The sequence below is a fragment of the Stegodyphus dumicola genome, chromosome 7, assembly GCF_044657685.1.
Source record: "Stegodyphus dumicola isolate Sdum_Otavi_A_Nest chromosome 7, ASM4465768v1".
In the NCBI taxonomy this organism is placed as follows: domain Eukaryota; kingdom Metazoa; phylum Arthropoda; class Arachnida; order Araneae; family Eresidae; genus Stegodyphus; species Stegodyphus dumicola.
In genome coordinates this window covers 14,030,094-14,049,675 of record NC_140774.1, presented here as the reverse complement: position 1 = coordinate 14,049,675, position 19,582 = coordinate 14,030,094, and the positions used below count along the sequence as shown (strand labels likewise).

Sequence of the window (19,582 nt, the reverse complement as noted above, 5' to 3'; positions counted from 1 at the left end):
TCAAAATTGCTTCGAAGAAATGCTCTCTTTCGCAATATTTCTGGGGGATATTTTTAACATCTTTTATTCGAAACAGGTAAATCTCATGTTACGGTGGGTGGTTCCCCTTCTTTATATTTTAAGCCCGAAAAGGCTATTTATCTCGAAAAGCATTGTTTTGTTTTTTTATTCCAGTCTGTTGCATTCAGCAAAATGTAAAAATGTTGCCTTTCTTATTAAATCTGACTGTTATTTGATAACAAAATAAGCTATTTAAGTGTACATGGATCATCTAGACAGGAGAAATGAAGCAGTTTTTGCAAAAGATTCAACAGCAAGTTTTTTTTATTTTGAGATATAACTGAGATTTTTTTCTTCCAAGGTAAATATGTACATATATGACAGCTCATAAATAAATAAAAATTAATTAATTAGCTGGATAAATTAGTTTTCAAGAACTAATTATTATATCATAGCAATATAAAGTTTTTTGAATAATATGTCTATTCGGTACACATTTTCTAAAAAACTATTAAATTTATCACCTTAAAAATTGGTATGGTGGCAGTTTTCATTTGGGTTAAAAAATTAAATTAAAAATATCTGACTCGAAATTTGGAATATCCAAAACATTTTAAGAACATGTTTTTTATTATTTTCAAACTTTTTCCTCTGATCTATAATGTTAGATTTTTAAACAAACAAGTTAGTTGCACAGTTTGGAAAAGTTTATGCAGTCTATTTTAAATAGAGTTTTAGAAAAGTGTACGAAAGCATTAAAAAAACACATTTTGAGAAGAAGGCAGAAAGACCTATAAACAAAGATTAAAACTCTCACTTGGATTCTGAGTTCTACCATTTTACCATTTGCGTAAAAGTTTCCTGTCACACAGAAAACGGCAAACATTTTTAACAGCACAAAGGACAGTTTTTGGCAGGTAGTATTTGTGACTATACTTTTCACCTTTTTTAAGGCTTTATTTAGTTACCGTGTTTCCAAATCCATAGGACACAATTGAAAGTTCGTGGAAATACTATATAGCCTATATAAATTTTAATATGTCATATGGGGATGTATTTATATTACAGTGAACTGACAATTATATAACGGGAATAAATCATAGGGTAAAATAAAAAGAGGACTTGCACTTTTCAGTAAGCAAGAATGCTGAAAAACGTAGAAAACATATATCCCTTACTCGAGGGGAGCGTGGCAATATTTGTTTACATTCTTAAATACAATATTTTAGATGCTTATATATCCGAAACTTCTCGTGGTCTTTGGCTGTCCTGGTCTTTGGTTTTCGTTTGTCGTATTCTCAGGCTGTGATGTCCTGTAGTCACCTCATTCTTTCCACTTCCGGCTCTACTACTCGACCCAGACAGATCACCGTCATGCGGCTTAAGTATCATTGAGCCGGACACGTAATGCAATATCTCAGAGATAAGAATAATAAATGAATAAATATCCGAAACCTATACAAATTATAAATTTATCGAATCGTCTGCGTCTGCTTTATTTTTTAATACTGTAATTGGAGATTGTTATTTTGAGCCATTTTATGTTCTATGTGCACTTAAAAGCAATAGATGCTTAAGAATATTATATGTTCGTATCAATTGAAGTAAAAATGCATTTTATTCACGGTATATGTGATTCAGTTTTTTTTAATACAATAATGTTATATACTTCCCTTTTTAAATATACGGAATAGTATGTAGTATGTCCTCATGATAGTCTAAGTGTCTATTCGTATAGTATCCTCTAAATGCTTCGCTATTCTACACGAGCTATCTCTATTGATAATCTCTACCGACAAACCATATTAAACTTCAGCCGCCCAGACGGCATAGTGGTTAGGGCAGCCTAGAGCGATAACAAAGGGCTTGGTTTCGAATCCTGGCAAAGGCATGGACGTAAATTCGCTGTACCATCGTAGGAAGTAACGGTAGTCAGCTTTTGGGTGCCTCATCCATAATAAAATGACCACCGCCTCCAGCCTTTGTAGTGCCAAAAGCCTAAAAATGACTATTGCCCCGCAGTAAATATATTTATATTAAACTTCAAAAATGCCCTTTTAAGAGACCGTTCAAATATATATGTAACTTTATGATCTGATTTCTATAAAAATGCGTTTAATTCATAATTATATCTATATAAAAATATTAAATATATTTAGGATTACATTTGAATTTAACAAACATTCTCTATTCCTAAAAAGCAAATTTAAAGTTTATTAAATTTTAAATAAAATTGAATTACAAATCAATGATTAATTATTGCTGCGAATTAATTTACCATATCATTTAAATTCTCAGAGTGTATGTAAATCAAGTGCAAGTATCAAAATGTATGAATATATAATTCCAATAATTAATCTTAAAAATTTATAAAAACGCATAAGCGAATAACTGTTGAGCAGGCAGGAGACAGACTTACCAAGGGGAAGTTGCCTTCAAACCTAACTCTTCAATTATTCAATTCGTGTTTCGTCATCCATGTAGGCAAAGGTAAAAGGGAAAATCAAAACCAAAAGTAATACCAAATGTTGCGAATTACTAAAAAGAAATTTAAACGAGTGGAATTTTGAGAATTTAGCAAGTAAAGAGTAGAATTAAAATAGTCAATAAAGTAGGAAACCAAATTTTTTAGAAAACCAAAGTAATTTAGAAACTCTTGCCTACAAAAATTTGGTTTTCTAGTTTATTGACTTTTATTTTAATTCTAGTCTTTACTTGCTAATTTACCAAAATTCCACTTGTTTGGTAATTTTTAGTAATTCACACCTTTAGTAACCACACCTTTTAGTAATTCACAACATTTGGTTTTACTTTGGCAAACACCAAACATTAGTACGAAGGAACGAACAACGTCAGTAGGACAACCTGTGAAACCTCCAACAGACTTACCTTCTAAAATTAACAAGTTTCCTCCAAAATAGTTGCGTGTAGGGCGGACAATAAAACCCCTTGTGCAATTTCGAGTTTAGCATTTATATGTATCAATAATATTTTTTGTGTGTGTTTTGTTTTTTGTAAATATTGTGTTTTAAAGGTAATATTATGCTCTACCGTAACTTAGTTACTGGGAAGGGAGTACAGCTGTAGCTTGAACTTATACAGAGACTTTAAATACTGATTAATATCGATTTATTTTTTGTTGTTTTGAGAATGGCCACAAAAAGATTATTTAATTTTTGTTGTTCTTGGAATGGCAACAAAATATTATTGATGATGTTGTTCTAAAGAGTTGTTTACATTTGCTAAAAACGAAATAAAGATTATTTTTGATTAAAAATGTGGATTAACGTTATTTGATGAAACGGTGTTCTTAAAATAAAGCTTAATTTGGAGTCAGAGCCAATACCTTGCAAACAATGGTCAACTTGGTTAAAGGTGTCAGCAATTTTATGTAAATAGTGCGAGCCAGTTACATAACCCCCAATCACCCCTGATGTAATGTATATGTTTTTTCAAATGGGTAATAGATGTTTGGTTTTAGTTATTGAAATGTAACATATCACTGATAGTTAGATTTTCATAGAAAAATGATGCGGAAGTCTTTTATTATTATTATCAATTAATATTAATCAATATTAATTTCAAAAAAGAAAATATATATTCGTTAATTACTCAGACACTTTGATCTGCAAAAAGGGATCTTTTCCAACGAATACTTGAATAATTATCGGACTAGCTATTTTAGATTTGCAAGCGGCGCCACCTTATGTGAAAAAAGAAAATAAATACATCAGCCGGCTCGAGTGTTAAACTAAAGTTTGTCTAAATCATTTTCGTAAAATCACGCTAATCAGAAATTGAAAAATAAGACGAAGTTGAAACATAGTGGATTATATGGCTTAAATTACTTGATGACAAATTCTTGTTAAGACGTTTTGTTGAAGATTCGTTTTGCTTTCACTTTTAGATATCCCTCTTCATTTCAAAAGCTTTCCACTAATTGCAACAGATGGCACCACCAGTACAAGGGAAATTTATTTTGTTCTTTTCCAAGTGCCGATCAAGTTTTAACAGAATTTTTTCACTGTACATCCAATCTTTAAAGAGAAACTGATGATCTCCGAAAATCAAGAAAACTTTTGAGTGGCTTTAAAAAAAAAAAAAAAAAAAAAAAAAAAAAAAAAAAAAACTTATTAGCATAATTTCGTTTACTCCAAAACGTCTTCAAAAATGACATCAATTAACTTCAATTATTATTACGTGTGGTTTAACACTTTACTGTTCTCTCCAGTTTCATAGAATAATAATTATTCACGATAAATTACTTACCATGAAGATAAAGGATGGAGATCTTTCTCTCAAAATATACATCTCCCTCTAAAATACATATTGATAATAGTGGGTAATAAGTGTGAATGAAAAGGTGATTCACAATTATATATATGCTTTTATTGTCATAAAAAATGAGAAACGCAACATGAGACAAATGAGCAACTAAAAATGCTGGTGAATTACCCTTTAATTTTTACAAACCGTTTCCATTATTAATTATTAAAATTAATATCTGTTACTTTTGTATGATGGGGTTCGAATATATGTACAAATGTTGTACAAATTTTTGTAAACAAATGGAATTTACTCCATCCTTCTCCTTCTGCAGTTTGTGTTGCCAAACATTCTAGTAAAACTGCTAATATTCCAAGGTACATCAAATCTCTCATAGCCGAAAGAAACAGGCTGAGAAGGAGGTATAATATCACCTGGGCCCCAGTTATTAAAACGGAGTTAAATAGGATCAGTAAGCATATTAAGCTCGAAATGCAAAAATTAAAGTGTGAGGCTTGGAATGATTAAATGGAGGAGTTAAACTTAGACAGTGACGCCTTCTGGCAGTTTACAAAAATGTTAAAGAGGACGCATTAGTGTTGCCAACGGCATGGATGCAAACCTTCTAATGTTCATTTTGAGACCCAAGTCAGAATGAAAGTAGAAGAATGGCTAGGTGCTCCCACGGTTCTAAATGCCGATGGTTTAACTAATCTAAGAGAAGTTACGGATATTATCTCCAAATTGAACCCCAAGAAAGCCCCGGGTATTGATGGAGTTACGAACTTATTGATCAGAAACCTCCCGCGCGGTGGGATCACAAGACTCACCAGCATTTTTAATATTTGCATTACGTTATTCTACTTCTCGGACTGCTAGAAGTATGCAAAAGTTTTCCTGCTACCGAAGCCTGCAAAGGACATCACAGGCCCATAAGCGTGCTCTCTAATATAGGCAAGATCTTTGAACAAATATTTTTAAGGAAATTCCAGCCTTATTTACAGCTACTTCCGGAAGATCAGTACGGATTTAGGAGCGATGCTGGACGTGGCCAAAGCATTTGATCGTGTCTGGCATGAGGGCTTAATATATAAATTGATAATGATGAATTTGCCTAGATCTTACTCACCCGATCTTATATTGTAAATCGTTACTTTACAGTTAGCTGCAAACAGAGTCATTCTGGATACAAAACTATCGTTGCAGGCGTCCCCCAAGGGTCCTGTCTTCGTACAGTGCTCTATCTTTTCTATGCGGCTGATTTTCCGCAGGGTAAACTCAACAGAAATACATTGCTGGCCTGCTACGCGGATGACACCGCTGTAGCGGTCAGATCTATTCAGTCTAACAGGGCGATTTCTGTTATGCAGGATATTATTATGGACACTGAGGAGTGGTACTCCAAGTGCAGGATTTCCATCAATGCGACTAAATCACAGCTACTTCTTGTTAGAAGGAAGAAAATACTGGTCTCAGTTCAGCCACTTTACCTATTCGGCCAACGTGCCCCGATGGTAAACAAGGCTAAGTATTTAGGTGTTTACTTGAATCAAAGACTCGCGTGGAGTACGCATGTCAATTACATTGCAAACAAGACCAGAGGAGTAGGCTCAACAATTACAAGTACTGCTCGGGCGCAGCTCGCAGTTATTTCTGAGAAGAAAAAGGCAGATTTATATTTCTATTTTACGACCAATTATGTGTTATGCGTCCCCTGTCTGGGCGACTGCTACGACCTCAGATATCAACAAATTGCAGGAGACTAAAAAAGCAATCTTACGCACCATTACAGGAGCGCATTTTTACATCCTTAACAAACTCCTGCACGATGATTTACAAGTTGAATATATTGAGAAATATCTGCAAAAACTTAACAGGAAGTTCTTTGACAAAGATTTGAATTGCAGTAAAGGAAATTTTAATGCTGTACTGAACTATGTCTGCATTCCTTAAGGTCTACAATATCAGGCACTTTTACGGCTCACAGAATGAGGGATCACAATTTTCTCACTTAGCCCCCCTGCTAAAAATGCCCCGTAGAAACCCATAAAAACTTTTTACGGGGAATTGGCCTACGGGTACCCATACAGCTCTGCGTGTATCCGTAGGCCGAATCCCCGTAAAAACCCATAGAAAGAAACCCGTACAGCTGCACGGATACCCGTAAACCAAATCCCCGTAAAAACCCATAAAAAGAGACCCGTACAGCTAGGCCAAATACCCGTAAAAACCCATAGAAAGAAACCTGCACAGCTGTATGGGTACCCGTAGGCCAAATACGCGTATAAAAACTGTAAACAGAAACCCGTACGACTGTACGGATACGAGTAGGCCAAATCTCTGTGGAACTATAAATGAACTGTTGGAACTATAAACAAAGTCCCAGTAAAACCCCATAGCCAGAAATCAGAATTTTATGCATATCCATTGGCGCAACTACTCTGATATGCGCCCTCAAGGAGCCAAATTTCTCGCCAAATATTTTTGGTGAGAAACTCCACGCTGCCACATTGCTATCTAAATGTTTTGTCTACATTTCGAACTTTAAGCCTAAAATGTCTCCAAAAACACGGTTTTCGCGAATGCAAAAACCACGTTTTGAACACACAATTTAAGCTAAAAATCCGAAATAAAAACAAAAAATTTAGCTAGCAAAACCGTGAAGTTTCTAACCAAAATTATTTGATAAGAGTCCATGTACACAGCGATATGTTTTAACTTAAAAAAACATCTACGAATGGCACCATCTAGGCAACGAACGAATTTACGAACTACGCACACCTCGCTTTAATAAATTAACATAACAACAATAAATTTCAAAGAATACCATGTACACAGCGTTCTGTTTCAACTTTAAAAAATATCTACGAAATGCACAATTTAGACGGTACGCACTAATCAACAAAATAACTAAAATAATTTCAAACAATTCAAAAAAACAACAATAACGACAGAAATTCATACTATAAAAACAATGAACATAACATTCTACAAAATAAGAACAAGAATAAAATAAAATGCACTTACCATTAATGCTTTTTCGAACAGCAGAAATACCAATTTCATACCGCCTTTAACATGCCGCCACGTAATCACTATCGTATTTATATGACCGCCAGACACACTATCCAGAAAATTCATACTATGGTTCACAAATAAATAAAATAACAAATAATCAAAAATCCCTACTTCTATCATGCAGAGCCACTAAAAATAATCTCCCATACCTTCTTTCCACACCTCCAAATACCCATTGCCCCTCAACAGGATGGCCACGACGATATTTCCTTATGCCGAACTTCAGTTCAACAACTTTCACCATTAAATCTTTCTCTCCTAGCTTCTCAGACACAAAACATGGCGGGAACCAACGAACTCCAGCGAAAGATTTTTCAACATCAACAAGGTTGCCATACAACACGCAATCGCGCCAAAAACCAGCGCAGAACACATATCGCCACATTTGGTGAAATTAGGGCGTATATCAGAGTTGTACGCCATTGGCCAAATCTCCATTACAAAAATGGATATTCCGTAGGTCTATGCCTCGTAAAAACCAGTAGACAAAAGCACGTATACCTATACAGGCACCCATAGGCCAAATCCTGGAAAAACCAGTACACAAAAATCTACAGACCAATAAAGGTACCTCTTGGAAAAATTGCTGCACAAAACAGTACACAAAACATACACTCCCTTTATATAATTTTGAAAATAAAATGAATAGAAAGATAATAATCAAAGTCATGATTCACAACCATCAAATGATATATGTAAGAAAAATAAAGAATATAGAAAATATTAAATTAGCAGCGTAAAATTAATTTTCCTTCTCTCTTCTAAAAATAGTAATCTCTCTGCACTGCATCACTTCGAGATTAATTTACGTCGTATGACTCTTACATAATTTGATGCTGTAAAAGGAACTAAAACTCAAACAGCCAATAGTAATTTTACAGCAGTATTAATTATCAAATAAAAATGCATCGAGAACCAGAATTAACTCGGTCTGAATTAAGATTTCACCCTTAACATAACGCATTTGCTTTCTATGCTTTGGCCTAGCTGGATTGTAGTCTGTCTGCTTCTTGTTTCTTACTACAAATTTATCAAAAATGTAAATTTTTGGAATAGGCATAAATAATGTGCCAACTTGTTTGTGGCTGCAACATATTTGCTGAAAGAAAAGTTGAATTAAAACTACCTCGACAGCCAAATTTCTTATTCATTGTGGATTGGAGTTTCAACATCTCTAAGCCATAAAATTCTTGCGGTTCATTACGGATTTAGCTGCTTGTATTCGACTACAGAATCTTACATATTATATACACATCTTTTGATGGTTGCGAATAATTACTTTAACTGTATATATATTATTGATTTGATTATAAATATATACATATAGTACTGTATCTCGCTGCATATATTTGTATTTGTTCAATGGTATTTAATCACATCAGCTTGTTTAACAATTTGATACCTAATGAGAAATGTATTGCCAAGGTATGATACTTTCTAGCATCTGCTTAGATTTTTTTTAAGTTACCTACAATGCACTAAACCAAATTTAAAAACAAAACTAGAAGAAACCCTAATTTTCAGGAAGAGAAACACTATAACCATCAAGCAGAAAGAATAAGGGACTTGCAAATTAGAAACTTAATAATAGAGTTCAAATTTAGCATACTTGCTATCCCCTTAAAGCTAACTTACCACTGATAGTAACACCCTGCAGCTTATTATGACACGCATACACAAGATGTTTTGCGTGGAAGAAGGGATGAATCCTAGAATGTAATGTAGTGAATAAATAATAATATGCAAACACTGTGTCGACCCCCCTATTACAATACTTTGAATGTTACCTGTATCTCTCAGAAGATAAATGAAACATGAAGATAAAATATAATAAACTTAATAATACTCAAAATACAATAAATTATATTGTAACAAAATGAACTTTAAAAAATTTACAATTATCAACAAATACCAATTCTCAACGCCCAGTTCGGGAATTAAAGAAATATCTCATAGAGTATAATATTTTATTCTGTATCTCACTTTTAGTGCTATATAATCTTCCACAGATTTTATATAAATAAAATCTATAACATAATGGGTATTTATACTATATGTAGCTCTTGATGTAAAAAAGATTAACTTTCGTACTGTAAAAATTCCATCTATGTGAATAAGTATTAATATACTCATATACACATAATTATACGTATCAATTTATTAAATAACTAATTTAATAAAACTAAATTTCTATAGAAAAATGGGGAAAGTGTAGAATCGCCCACCTTGGTGCGTTTTTAAGAGTTACACGTACTCGGTATCCATGTACACATCGACCTATTTTCACTTAAAAAGTCAAAAGAAAATTGACAAAAATCCAATTCTTTTTTACTCTTGTAAAAAGCACCAAACAAACGCCAAATAAATAAGTGGGCGATTCTGCACTTTACCCGAAAAAATATATATGAAAATACCATTTACCTATATATATTAATAATTTATTATTACAAAAGGCGTTTCATAAATCATCCAAAAGGAACATAAATTTAATTAAAGCGATGCATTATTGGAATAAATTTACGTTAATTTCTATACAATCAAATAATTTTAGTGCAGAAAATTGTAACTACCATTTCCGCAGTATAACTAATGAAAGAAAATAATGTTTAAACATTAACTATATTGAAAGCAATGTTAAAACAGTGCTCTTACAAGGCTCATGATCCGAAAAGCTTTGGTTTTAATGGTCTTGTAAAAACTTCCAAATACTTCTGCAAAATTCATACCCACAAAAAAAATTACTTCGCCTAAATCAATTGATTATACAGTGAAACTTTCCTAAAACAATGAACTCCACAATTCCAGATAATGCCAGTTTCCTGTACCTAACAAAACTGAGTGATTTTAAGTACTGCTTTTTTGTTATGTTTCTTATAAATGTGCCACTGCCAGTTAAGAAAATAACCACTATATGTGGTTTCACTCAATGTTATTTTTTTCAAATAAATAATACACTTTTTATACTCCCAAGACTAGTACATTTAATATTACATAAATATTATTCACAAATCTATTTCTATTTCAAAAGCAATTTATGAAAAACATATTTGAAATTTTCTTCATCAAACTAATAATAATGAAAATTAAAGTATGCATAAAAATTATTATATGTGTTTTAACAAAATAGCACAAAATATTTAATGTAAAAGTGTGGTTCTAGTCTCATACTTGTAAAGAAAAATAGACCAAAAAGAAAAAACAATGTAAGCTACTATGATCATCTAAATTTTCACATAATTTTAGTAGTGGAAAAAAGATTAAGCTTGTATGTCTTGTCTACCCTATTCAATAAGTAATAAACACATTAAATATTTCAGTGTTTAATTCATTAATAAAACTTATCTTTTTTGCTCGCGAAATATAATTAGTACATTTTTTGACATAAAAACAATATTCTCTTTGCTTGGTCACATCACATTAGTCGAAAAATTGAAAATTGAATCATGCAAGATCATTTTTAAGTAAGGTATGCTCAAATTTATTAGTACATAACATTCAAATGATAAAGCATCTACATGAACAAGCTTTAAATATTATTTCTAAACTGTAATCAAAAAAACAAATTTTCCAAAATACAGTTTCAGGAGAATGCAAAAACTATATTTCTGCATCTGATCTAAACATACTGAACTAAATTATCAAGTCTGAAATTATCAGTCTTTAAGCAAATTGCTTTTTAGGATAAAAGTAAAGATGGAAAATCAATTTCACGCACAGAAACTCCATTTCACAAATAGTCAGTTATCAGCAAAGTTCTGTCAAACATTAGACACGATTACACGTGCATGGCTTTGGTATTTGCTTTCATATTCATAATCAGTGCTGGTATTTTATTATTTATTACTAATTTCTAAACAGTAAAACATAGTAAAATTTGTAATACAGTACATCATAGTAAATTATATATTGCATTACTACATATACGAAGAAAATAACACCACCATCGCACAGCAATAACTAGAACGGCGCCATATTGCTTGTTTGTGAAACCTCTGAGAGTGGGGGAGGGAGCATGGAGGGAGGGGGAATTTTTTACTTCACGTTAGCGTTAACACGGAGAAAACTTTTGCGATTGTGAATGAACTTGGTCGCGTTAAAGAGATGTTGGTTGATACCGGTGTTTATTTGTAATATCAGAAATGTAAGTGCTTATGTGTGTGTATTTAGAGAACAAACTAGAAGCAAAAATCAGCTCCCTAAGACGACCGTTTCTGAAAGAGACTAGTATTTCTGAAAACATAAGTATATTTTGTTATTGAACATTCCGTCTGTAAGGCGACCATTCACAGAAAATTCTGCAACTGTAGCCAGAGTCGTAGCTATGGTTTTCAGCGCCCAGGGACAACTGAAGATTTCGCGCCCCCTACTGCTTGCCAAGGATGCAAAACATTTAATTCTAAAATGTCGTAACATCAGTTTGGAGCCCCTTGATTCTGCGCCCGGGGACAGATGCCCCCTTGCCCCCTCTAGCTACGCCCCTGACTGTAGCTGGTCGCCTTAGAGAGATTCATTTCGTAGATGCAATCTCCCTAAGAGGACCACCTCTAAAAGATAAATGTATTTCTGAGGACGTGAGTATATATTGGTATTGAGCATTACCTCTCTAAGGCGACCACTTGGAAAGATGAATTTTTATTTGCGGCTGATCGCCTTAGAGAGACCTAGTTGTGCGTGATGTATATGATTACTGTTACTGTTTCCGAAAAAACATTAAATCAAACAAATAAGAATATTTAGTAAAAACCCTCTCTAAAACGACCACCTGAGTTTCCAGGTTACTCTGATAGTCTTAAAGAGATTATATTTTTATTCTGTTAATTTTATTGTTTACAAGAAGTTTATTAACGTCAGACAGAAAAATAGAATAAACCCATATAAACCAACAGAAGATTTATTATTATATTGATACCAGTAAGAAAACCAGTAAAAGTCAATATAAACCAATACAAACCAGTAGAAAGTTCTGACATTGAATGTTGGTTGTATGGGTGTCAATTGATACCAGTAAGAAAAACCCACAGAGACCAACAGAAACCAGTAAAAGTTAATAAAAACCCATAAAATCTTATGGGTACCCATAAAAAAATTTACTGGTTTCTATGGGGCATTTTTAGCAGGGCCACTCGTTTTTAAATATGTAAATAACACATTTTCATGCGTACATTACTTCACTTCATTTGTTTATTACATGTTTAACAGTGTATCCTATGCGCATTTCTTGTATTTTCCTTTCCTTTGCATCTTCACAGCTCCATACACGTGATTATTATTCTTGTCTCAGGGGTGAGAGTTAAGTTACTTTGATGATTGAACTTTTGTCACTATGGCCGATGGGCCCTCTTTTCCTTACCTACTCCGATTTCCCAGCTGGGAACTAGCTGAGAGTTGACTCTCTGATCGTCCTTAGGGGATTAGATCAATACAGCTCACTAAAGCCCAGCTGGGCTAATATAAGCATAAGCAATTAGCATTCAAGCACAGGAATAAGATCCGAGGATAATTCTGTTAAGACTTCCAGTGTCATAAAGAAGTTAAAGTTAGAAAGAAAGAAGTCCAGGATGTCTGAGCGTCTATTGATAATATTTGGGCGGTATGTAAGTTCGTCTGGAATATAAATATAAATGAGGTGATTTTCCACGAAGCTCTTATCATATGTCCGTTTAGAATTTGAAGTATTAAAGCCCCAGTCGATGTGCCTTGAGTTAAAATCATCACCTATGATAGTGGGGATTTGAGAGTCCAGATGGGTTCGAAGCTCCGTCACATCCATTTTGTTGTCAGGAGGGTTATATATACCACAGAATCTGGTGTTGCCAAATTTTGGAATATGTACATTTACATAAACAAGTTCATGTCCTTTTGAGTTATCGGAGGAAATCAGTCTTGAATTTAAAGATCGTTTTACATAGATGATCACGCCACCGCCGCGATGTCTGACTCTGTCACATCTCTACGTGTGGTAGTTTGCCAGTTTTAGGTTGTGTTTTGCAAGTGCATGAGTTTCAGTAATCATGCATATTTGAATATCATAATTTTCTAAGAAATCGTGCAGCTCATAGAGCTTTGTAGTAAGATTTTGTTCGTTCCATAAGGCCATTGAGATAGGTAAAAATGGTTGTGGTAGGTTATTCATGATACATGGCTGATTTTTGAGTAGGTGCACTATTAAATTGTCCTGCAGTGTCCTTGAGCATGGAAATTGCAGCTGTGTGAGTGGTTATGAGAGCTTTTGCTTCTTCAAGCTTAGCTGATAGATCTTGAAGTTCCTGAGAGCGGTGCTCCGTGGAACGCTGTGCACTGCTGGTAATTAGTCGTACAGAGTATAGTTTTCTGTCTGAGTTATTCTCTTTTGGAAATAAAGAACATCCTAGAAACGAAGCCGTGTGATTAAGTCCACAGTTTGCACAGATAGCAGGCTCAGAAGGGGGTTTAGTGCACGTACGTGACTCGTGCCCCTGTCCTCACTTTACGCACCGCGCAGGAAGGTGGCAGTGGGCTTTCGAGTGGTGGAAATTTTGGCACTTGTAACATTGTGTGGGGCCCTTTCTGCCCCTGTATCTCCCAACCTTAATGTGCAGCCGTAACAGGTAGTGCAGGTGAAAGATCGATCTGGAATGTTCGTTTCTGGCCAAAGTAACCAGGAATAGTGGCATACGCTGGATGTCATTTCCACGCTTCCGGGTAAATTAGGAAATGCGGATCACTTGGTAGCCGAGCTCCATTATGGCTTTTCCGATTTCGACAGGGTCGTAGTAAGTCGGGATGCTGCGAATCACTGATTTGATATGCTTCTCATCTGGTAGCATGTGAGTGTAATATTTGAATTTATTTGAGTCCAGTAGACTTGTGATCTGACGATGTATATCAGATTCGAAGACTTTGATTTCAAAATCGAAGTCCCATCTCATCTTGGCTTTGCAGTCAGTCAAGCTTTGCATTTTCCAATAAATCGTTTAAATGCTTCCAGGTGAAATTAGGATCTTGTATGATTATCGGGGGAACCTTTGAGCTTCTCCTAGGATATTGGAATCCCTCGGTGTTTGCGGATCCGCTTGGCACTTCTTCCGGAGGTTCCTCATTGGTCGGAAGTATCGCACTGGCAGGCGTTACAAACTGGCTGGGGATTTGGAGCTGGAATGCCTTCCTGTGGTTTAGACGTTTGGATAGCTCTGATTAATAAAACCTTTGTAGCGTTTTCTGGTAATTTCTGTGTTTTTGGTTTGAATTTGTTATTTTTGTGGTAAGCGATAACAACGCCAAACGTGTTTTAAACGCTTTGTTAAAATTATTGGAAAGAATGAACGATGGGCCTTTTTTTTTCCGCTCGTACGCAATGACACGGAAATTGAAATGAGTTACTATAAATTAAGAATTGCTCCAAATGAATTATTCTTGGCGCCAACCGAAAAAAGCGTGCCAAGATAATTTTTGTAATTTCTCGGTAAGTTTGCCACTAAATATTATAAAATTTTATATTCAGGCATGATTTGAGTTGTAGAATCAAAATATGGTGAAATATTATTAACATTCAAATCCATCAATTCTGAAAATTCTTCTTACGTTTCATTTTCTAAGATTTTAGTTTCAATTTTAGAAGTAATTTTCAGCATAAAGTTCAGTTCTTATCTGTAAAGAATAAAGAAGCTTACCTTGCAGAAGATTAAAACACATATACCCACATAGTAAAATACCCACACGGTAAACAATATGTATGTATATAATACCCACATAGTAAACAATATGTAACACATCTTCTTGTTAAACGAAAACTATTATTTTTGCCAACTTTTATGTATAATTTTTTATTTTCCATTTTATCTTTTCATTTCCATCCATTCAATTTGGCATCAGTCCAACATTTGACGGTTAGTATGCATCTAAATATGCTAATATTGAGGGAAGATAGAACTACATATTTGTTTAGAATATATTTATTATATATGTAGCTAGAATTATACTTATTATACATGTAGATAGAACTACATATTTATTTTAGATATGAAATAATCCATTTATTTGAAAGGACCCCTAGGACATCGGTGGTACTTCAATCATCAAAGCAATATCGTCAACTAACATTCTCGATATGCAGATGAGAAGTGCCCTTTGATGCCGTTACAAATTAATCGCTTGGGGATTTTCTCAACGGAAGTGGCAGAAATTGAACCAAATCACAGGAAAGTAGATATGAAGATGTTTTTAATCAAAAATGTTAAATATCTATCAACTGGATAGACTTTTCTTCTGTTAAAGATCAAGGATGTTAACTTACTTATCTTTATCTACCGAATCAATGATAGGCACACGAAACGAAGATTTCTCTCAACAAGAGGGATAAGAATGGGAGAGATTCAAGTTACAAGGAAGTGGAAATGAAGATGGCTTATTTTAAAATATTCCTGAAAAAATCTTAGAACGTTTTAAAAAAATTCTGGATATTGTAAATTGTGTAATGCTAGTAATATGACTATTTAATCTAAATGGAACATATGTTTCTTATAATAAATAATATTGTGATAGTTATTTATAGTTTATCCATGATTATTCCATTTGTTTTGTTCCCACTCTAACCGCGCTCTTAGTAAATTAAGTGATTCGCATCATTTTACCCCTCCAGAATTTTGAGCGAAGAAATTAATAAAAAAGAGGTGAAATTCGTTTTACATTTTGCATGCTGTGTTCCCCTCTGAAGAGTAAGAGAATAAAAAACAACAAATTTGAGAAAATGTTTTCAAAATTTTAATGATGTCAACAGAAGAAACATAATAATACGCAACCAAATAACGCAGAGTTATGTATTAAAAGCATAAAACACCAACAGAAATCTTCCTCTCCAATGCTGCCGAGCTCCGTGCTTTCTTACGCCATTTCAAAACCGTGCCGAACTAAGTAGCCAAGAATATAAAAATGTTAAGTAACTACTAATCACCACCAGATAGTTTAGTTAAGTCCTTCATCCTTTTCTGAAAAGGTCGTCGTTAGAGTCGTCGTGGCAAATGTAGTCCTGGATTTTAATAAATGCTTTCAACTGGTTTGTTCCTAGATCACGGCAAAAATCTTCAAATGGTGGGATCTTCTCGTTCTTGTACCTACGCAAAAAATGAAATATAGATGTTCACTTTATATTATTAAGCACATATAAATATATTATTTCAAAAATAATATATTCACTTGAATATTTGGACGGGCACATGTAATTCTCATTTAAGAAACAAATCAAATAAGAAAGCATTTCAAAACTGAACAGTACGTTTTTATCCCGAATGGAGCAACAGGACAGTGTAATGACAACACTTTTTGCTAAAAATATAACAAATAAAAATTTTATGCCTATGTTCTATAAAAAAGAATGTTTTTCATTATTTTAATAGACACGATGGGGATCTCGGTGACCAGTCAGCTCTGACAACAAGAAAAAAAATCCAGATCGAAATCAAAACAGCAACGAAGACCGATCTGCACTTTTGCCTTGGCGGTACAATGCTTATTTTCTACGCCGCAAGCCTCGGTTCAACACCCAAAATCACTAATTACCTTATTTACCAATACTGAAGCAGCATTTACCAACCTTTAAACAAGTGTCCCTCCCCCTCCACAAACATCATTTAGGAGTTCTATGAAAACAACATTTTTCTTTGCAGTCCTTTCAGAATTACATGATTTAAATCATTTTTACCCTATTGTAAGCCCTAAACTTTAAAGTATCGTATACAATTTGATCTCCTGACTCATGAAATATTGTATTTTGAGAATAAGAACTAGAAATCTAATACTTCTGTGAGAAAATTTTTATATTAAGTCAAAAGTATTTTTTAATCATCTGCGTGCAGAAACCTAATATAATTAGCAATCTTTAGTAGTTTAAGGTCCTCTTACGTTTCAGTAGGTGGTATTTCATAACAACATTCTCGAAGGAGCAACATCTGGTAGTGAATTATTTTATTCAGATTTTCTTTTTCACGTTCCTTTCAAATAAAGTTTTGATTGAATTAATCGGTTTAATTTAAATTTTTTCTCCCATTTTAGGCATATTACCTTTTAAAATATTTTCCAGTTTAGGACTGCTATTTTTTTTTTTTTTTTTTTTTTTTTTTGTAAGGTTTATTATTTTCCAACAATTTGGAAACTTTTGTACATAAATTATCATTAAATCTTCTTATTTATTTAACTTTTAAAATATACCTGTAAAATAAACTCGTTTTCGAAAACGTTGTTTGACTTTACAATATGTTTATTTTTGGTTTACAATGTTTGTTAGCAGCTCTGCATTTTCTTCGACTCGAAATTATTTAAATACTTATTTAGTCTATTACTTTTAATTTACACATTGATTTTTATGGTTTCTTATTTTAAAATATCTTGGTTTTTACTGTTTATTTTTACTGTATTCATTGTCTTAGGGTTTGTCGGATCAGATGGTAAATTAATGATAATTGTAAAATTAAAAATAAATATTTTATGTTATATTTTATTGCATTTTAATAGTTTTTCATATTAGTTAGCTTCATTTTATTTGACGTTTTCTTTTGAAATATTTCAAAAATTTACAGTTATCCAGATATAATTCAAGAACGTGGCTTTATTGAAAATTCCTCCTCTGCTTCTTGAAAAGGACCGAAGAATTTTCAACGATTTGTTACATTATTTTTAATACGTTATTTTATTCAATTGTTGTCTTTTAGTTTCAATTTTCATGTATGTGTTTCCTGTTAAACTCTTGAATCCTTTTCTGATTTGATTATTATCTCTTTATTATTTAAATAATTTCACAGCATACTGTGAGAATTTAATAATCTATAATCTTGATTTAATTTTTTTAAACTTTTGTTTATAAATGTATATAATTTAGCAGAAATCGTAATTCGACTTACGTTGATTGCGGTGGGAATATGTAATGTGTGGTTGGCATAGGGAACCCATTGAACGTAGTTGTCAACGATTGTGTGTAAGCTCCCATGTTGTCAAATACAATATGCTCTCCAACTTCCATTTCGGGTAGCAGGCAGTCTTCGATGATGCAATCAGAGCTGCAGCAAGTGGCTCCCCACAACTTGCTGCGAAGTATTTGGCGAGAAGCAAGTTGGGCCTTGCTCTGAAGTAGAAGAAAATAAAATATTAAAATTAATAAAAAAACTAACATAAGAAGAAATAAGAGGATACAAACAGAAAGAAATAATAAAAAAATAAATGTTTAATATAAAGTGTTAATTTAAAATGTTTGTAAACGGTAAAATGTTTTTACTCGAATGTACAACTGACTTCCAAACTTTAATAATAGGTAATGAGGGCATAGTCCAACTGCAAAAAACTATTTAGACCGCAACACACCACAGGGTAATCGAGTATTCCTTGAAAAATGTTTTGTGGCTGGTTCTTTTAGTACTTATATGAATTTCGCAGTAGAATGAATTTAGATCAGATGGCACCTTTTACACTTAAGCAAATTAGAACAGGTGGCGCGCATTTCACTCTTATAAAAATTTATACTTACAAATCTCCGATTGTTCATGTATAATTTGAACAAAATACTGATTTGTTTACAATAGCCATTACTTGCTAGTTCATATGTGCAAGGAATTGTATTGCAAAAATATTTGTTATGTAGAATTTCTTAATGTAAAGATATTTTATGCTACGTAAAGTTCTTTGTTATGTTCTTTGCTTTGCTCTTTTGCTCCAGTCAAAATGAGCTGATGACGAAAGCCTGTTTTCCAATTAGAAATATCAAATCGGTCTATATACCTTTCTAGAGAAATGTGTTTGGTGCATGTTATTCTGCATCACTAAAGATCCAAATACCTAACATATGAGTAATGCGATAGAAAGAGGAAATGCGCTACAACCTCCTTTCCCTAAAAAGAATGGACAGTTCTATATTTTCCGTTCTACTAGGCCGACTGACGAAACTTAACATGCGTTTTTCATGTTTCGAAAGCGCGGCGAAACATTGAAAATTGTGTTATATATATTAGATTTATATATATATATATAGCAATGTTCTAATATAGGTATACTGAAAAAAAAATTGGACTCATTCTGAAATGATATAATTACCTTTTTCCATATTTCTATTCTACGACTCAAATTAGGCCAAAGTGCCCAGCTTTATATACGCGAATTTATACATAGGCGTGTTTGGACATTTGGCATATTTGTTAGATGCGATAATTACGCCAAAAGTGTTTTACGCACTTTGTTAAAATTATTTTAAAGAATGAACGGTGTCTCTTTCCTTCTC

The 19,582-nt window shown here is 33.3% G+C and overlaps 1 protein-coding gene across 2 annotated transcripts in view; it reads right to left on the bottom strand.

Moving 5' to 3' along the window:
* Positions 1-16,060: 16,060 nt before the first annotated feature.
* The window catches only part of LOC118192181 (ornithine decarboxylase 1-like), a 77,475-nt gene continuing 73,953 nt past the window's right edge, over positions 16,061-19,582 (bottom strand). For both annotated transcript variants that reach the window (XM_085819897.1, XM_035363086.2), the window contains exons 10-11: positions 18,216-18,436; positions 16,061-16,433 (exon numbers count right to left, since the gene is read on the bottom strand). In XM_085819897.1, the coding sequence (XP_085676023.1) occupies positions 16,298-16,433; positions 18,216-18,436 (357 nt within the window). In that variant the 3' untranslated portion in view covers positions 16,061-16,297. The remainder of the gene's footprint in view (positions 16,434-18,215; positions 18,437-19,582) is intronic.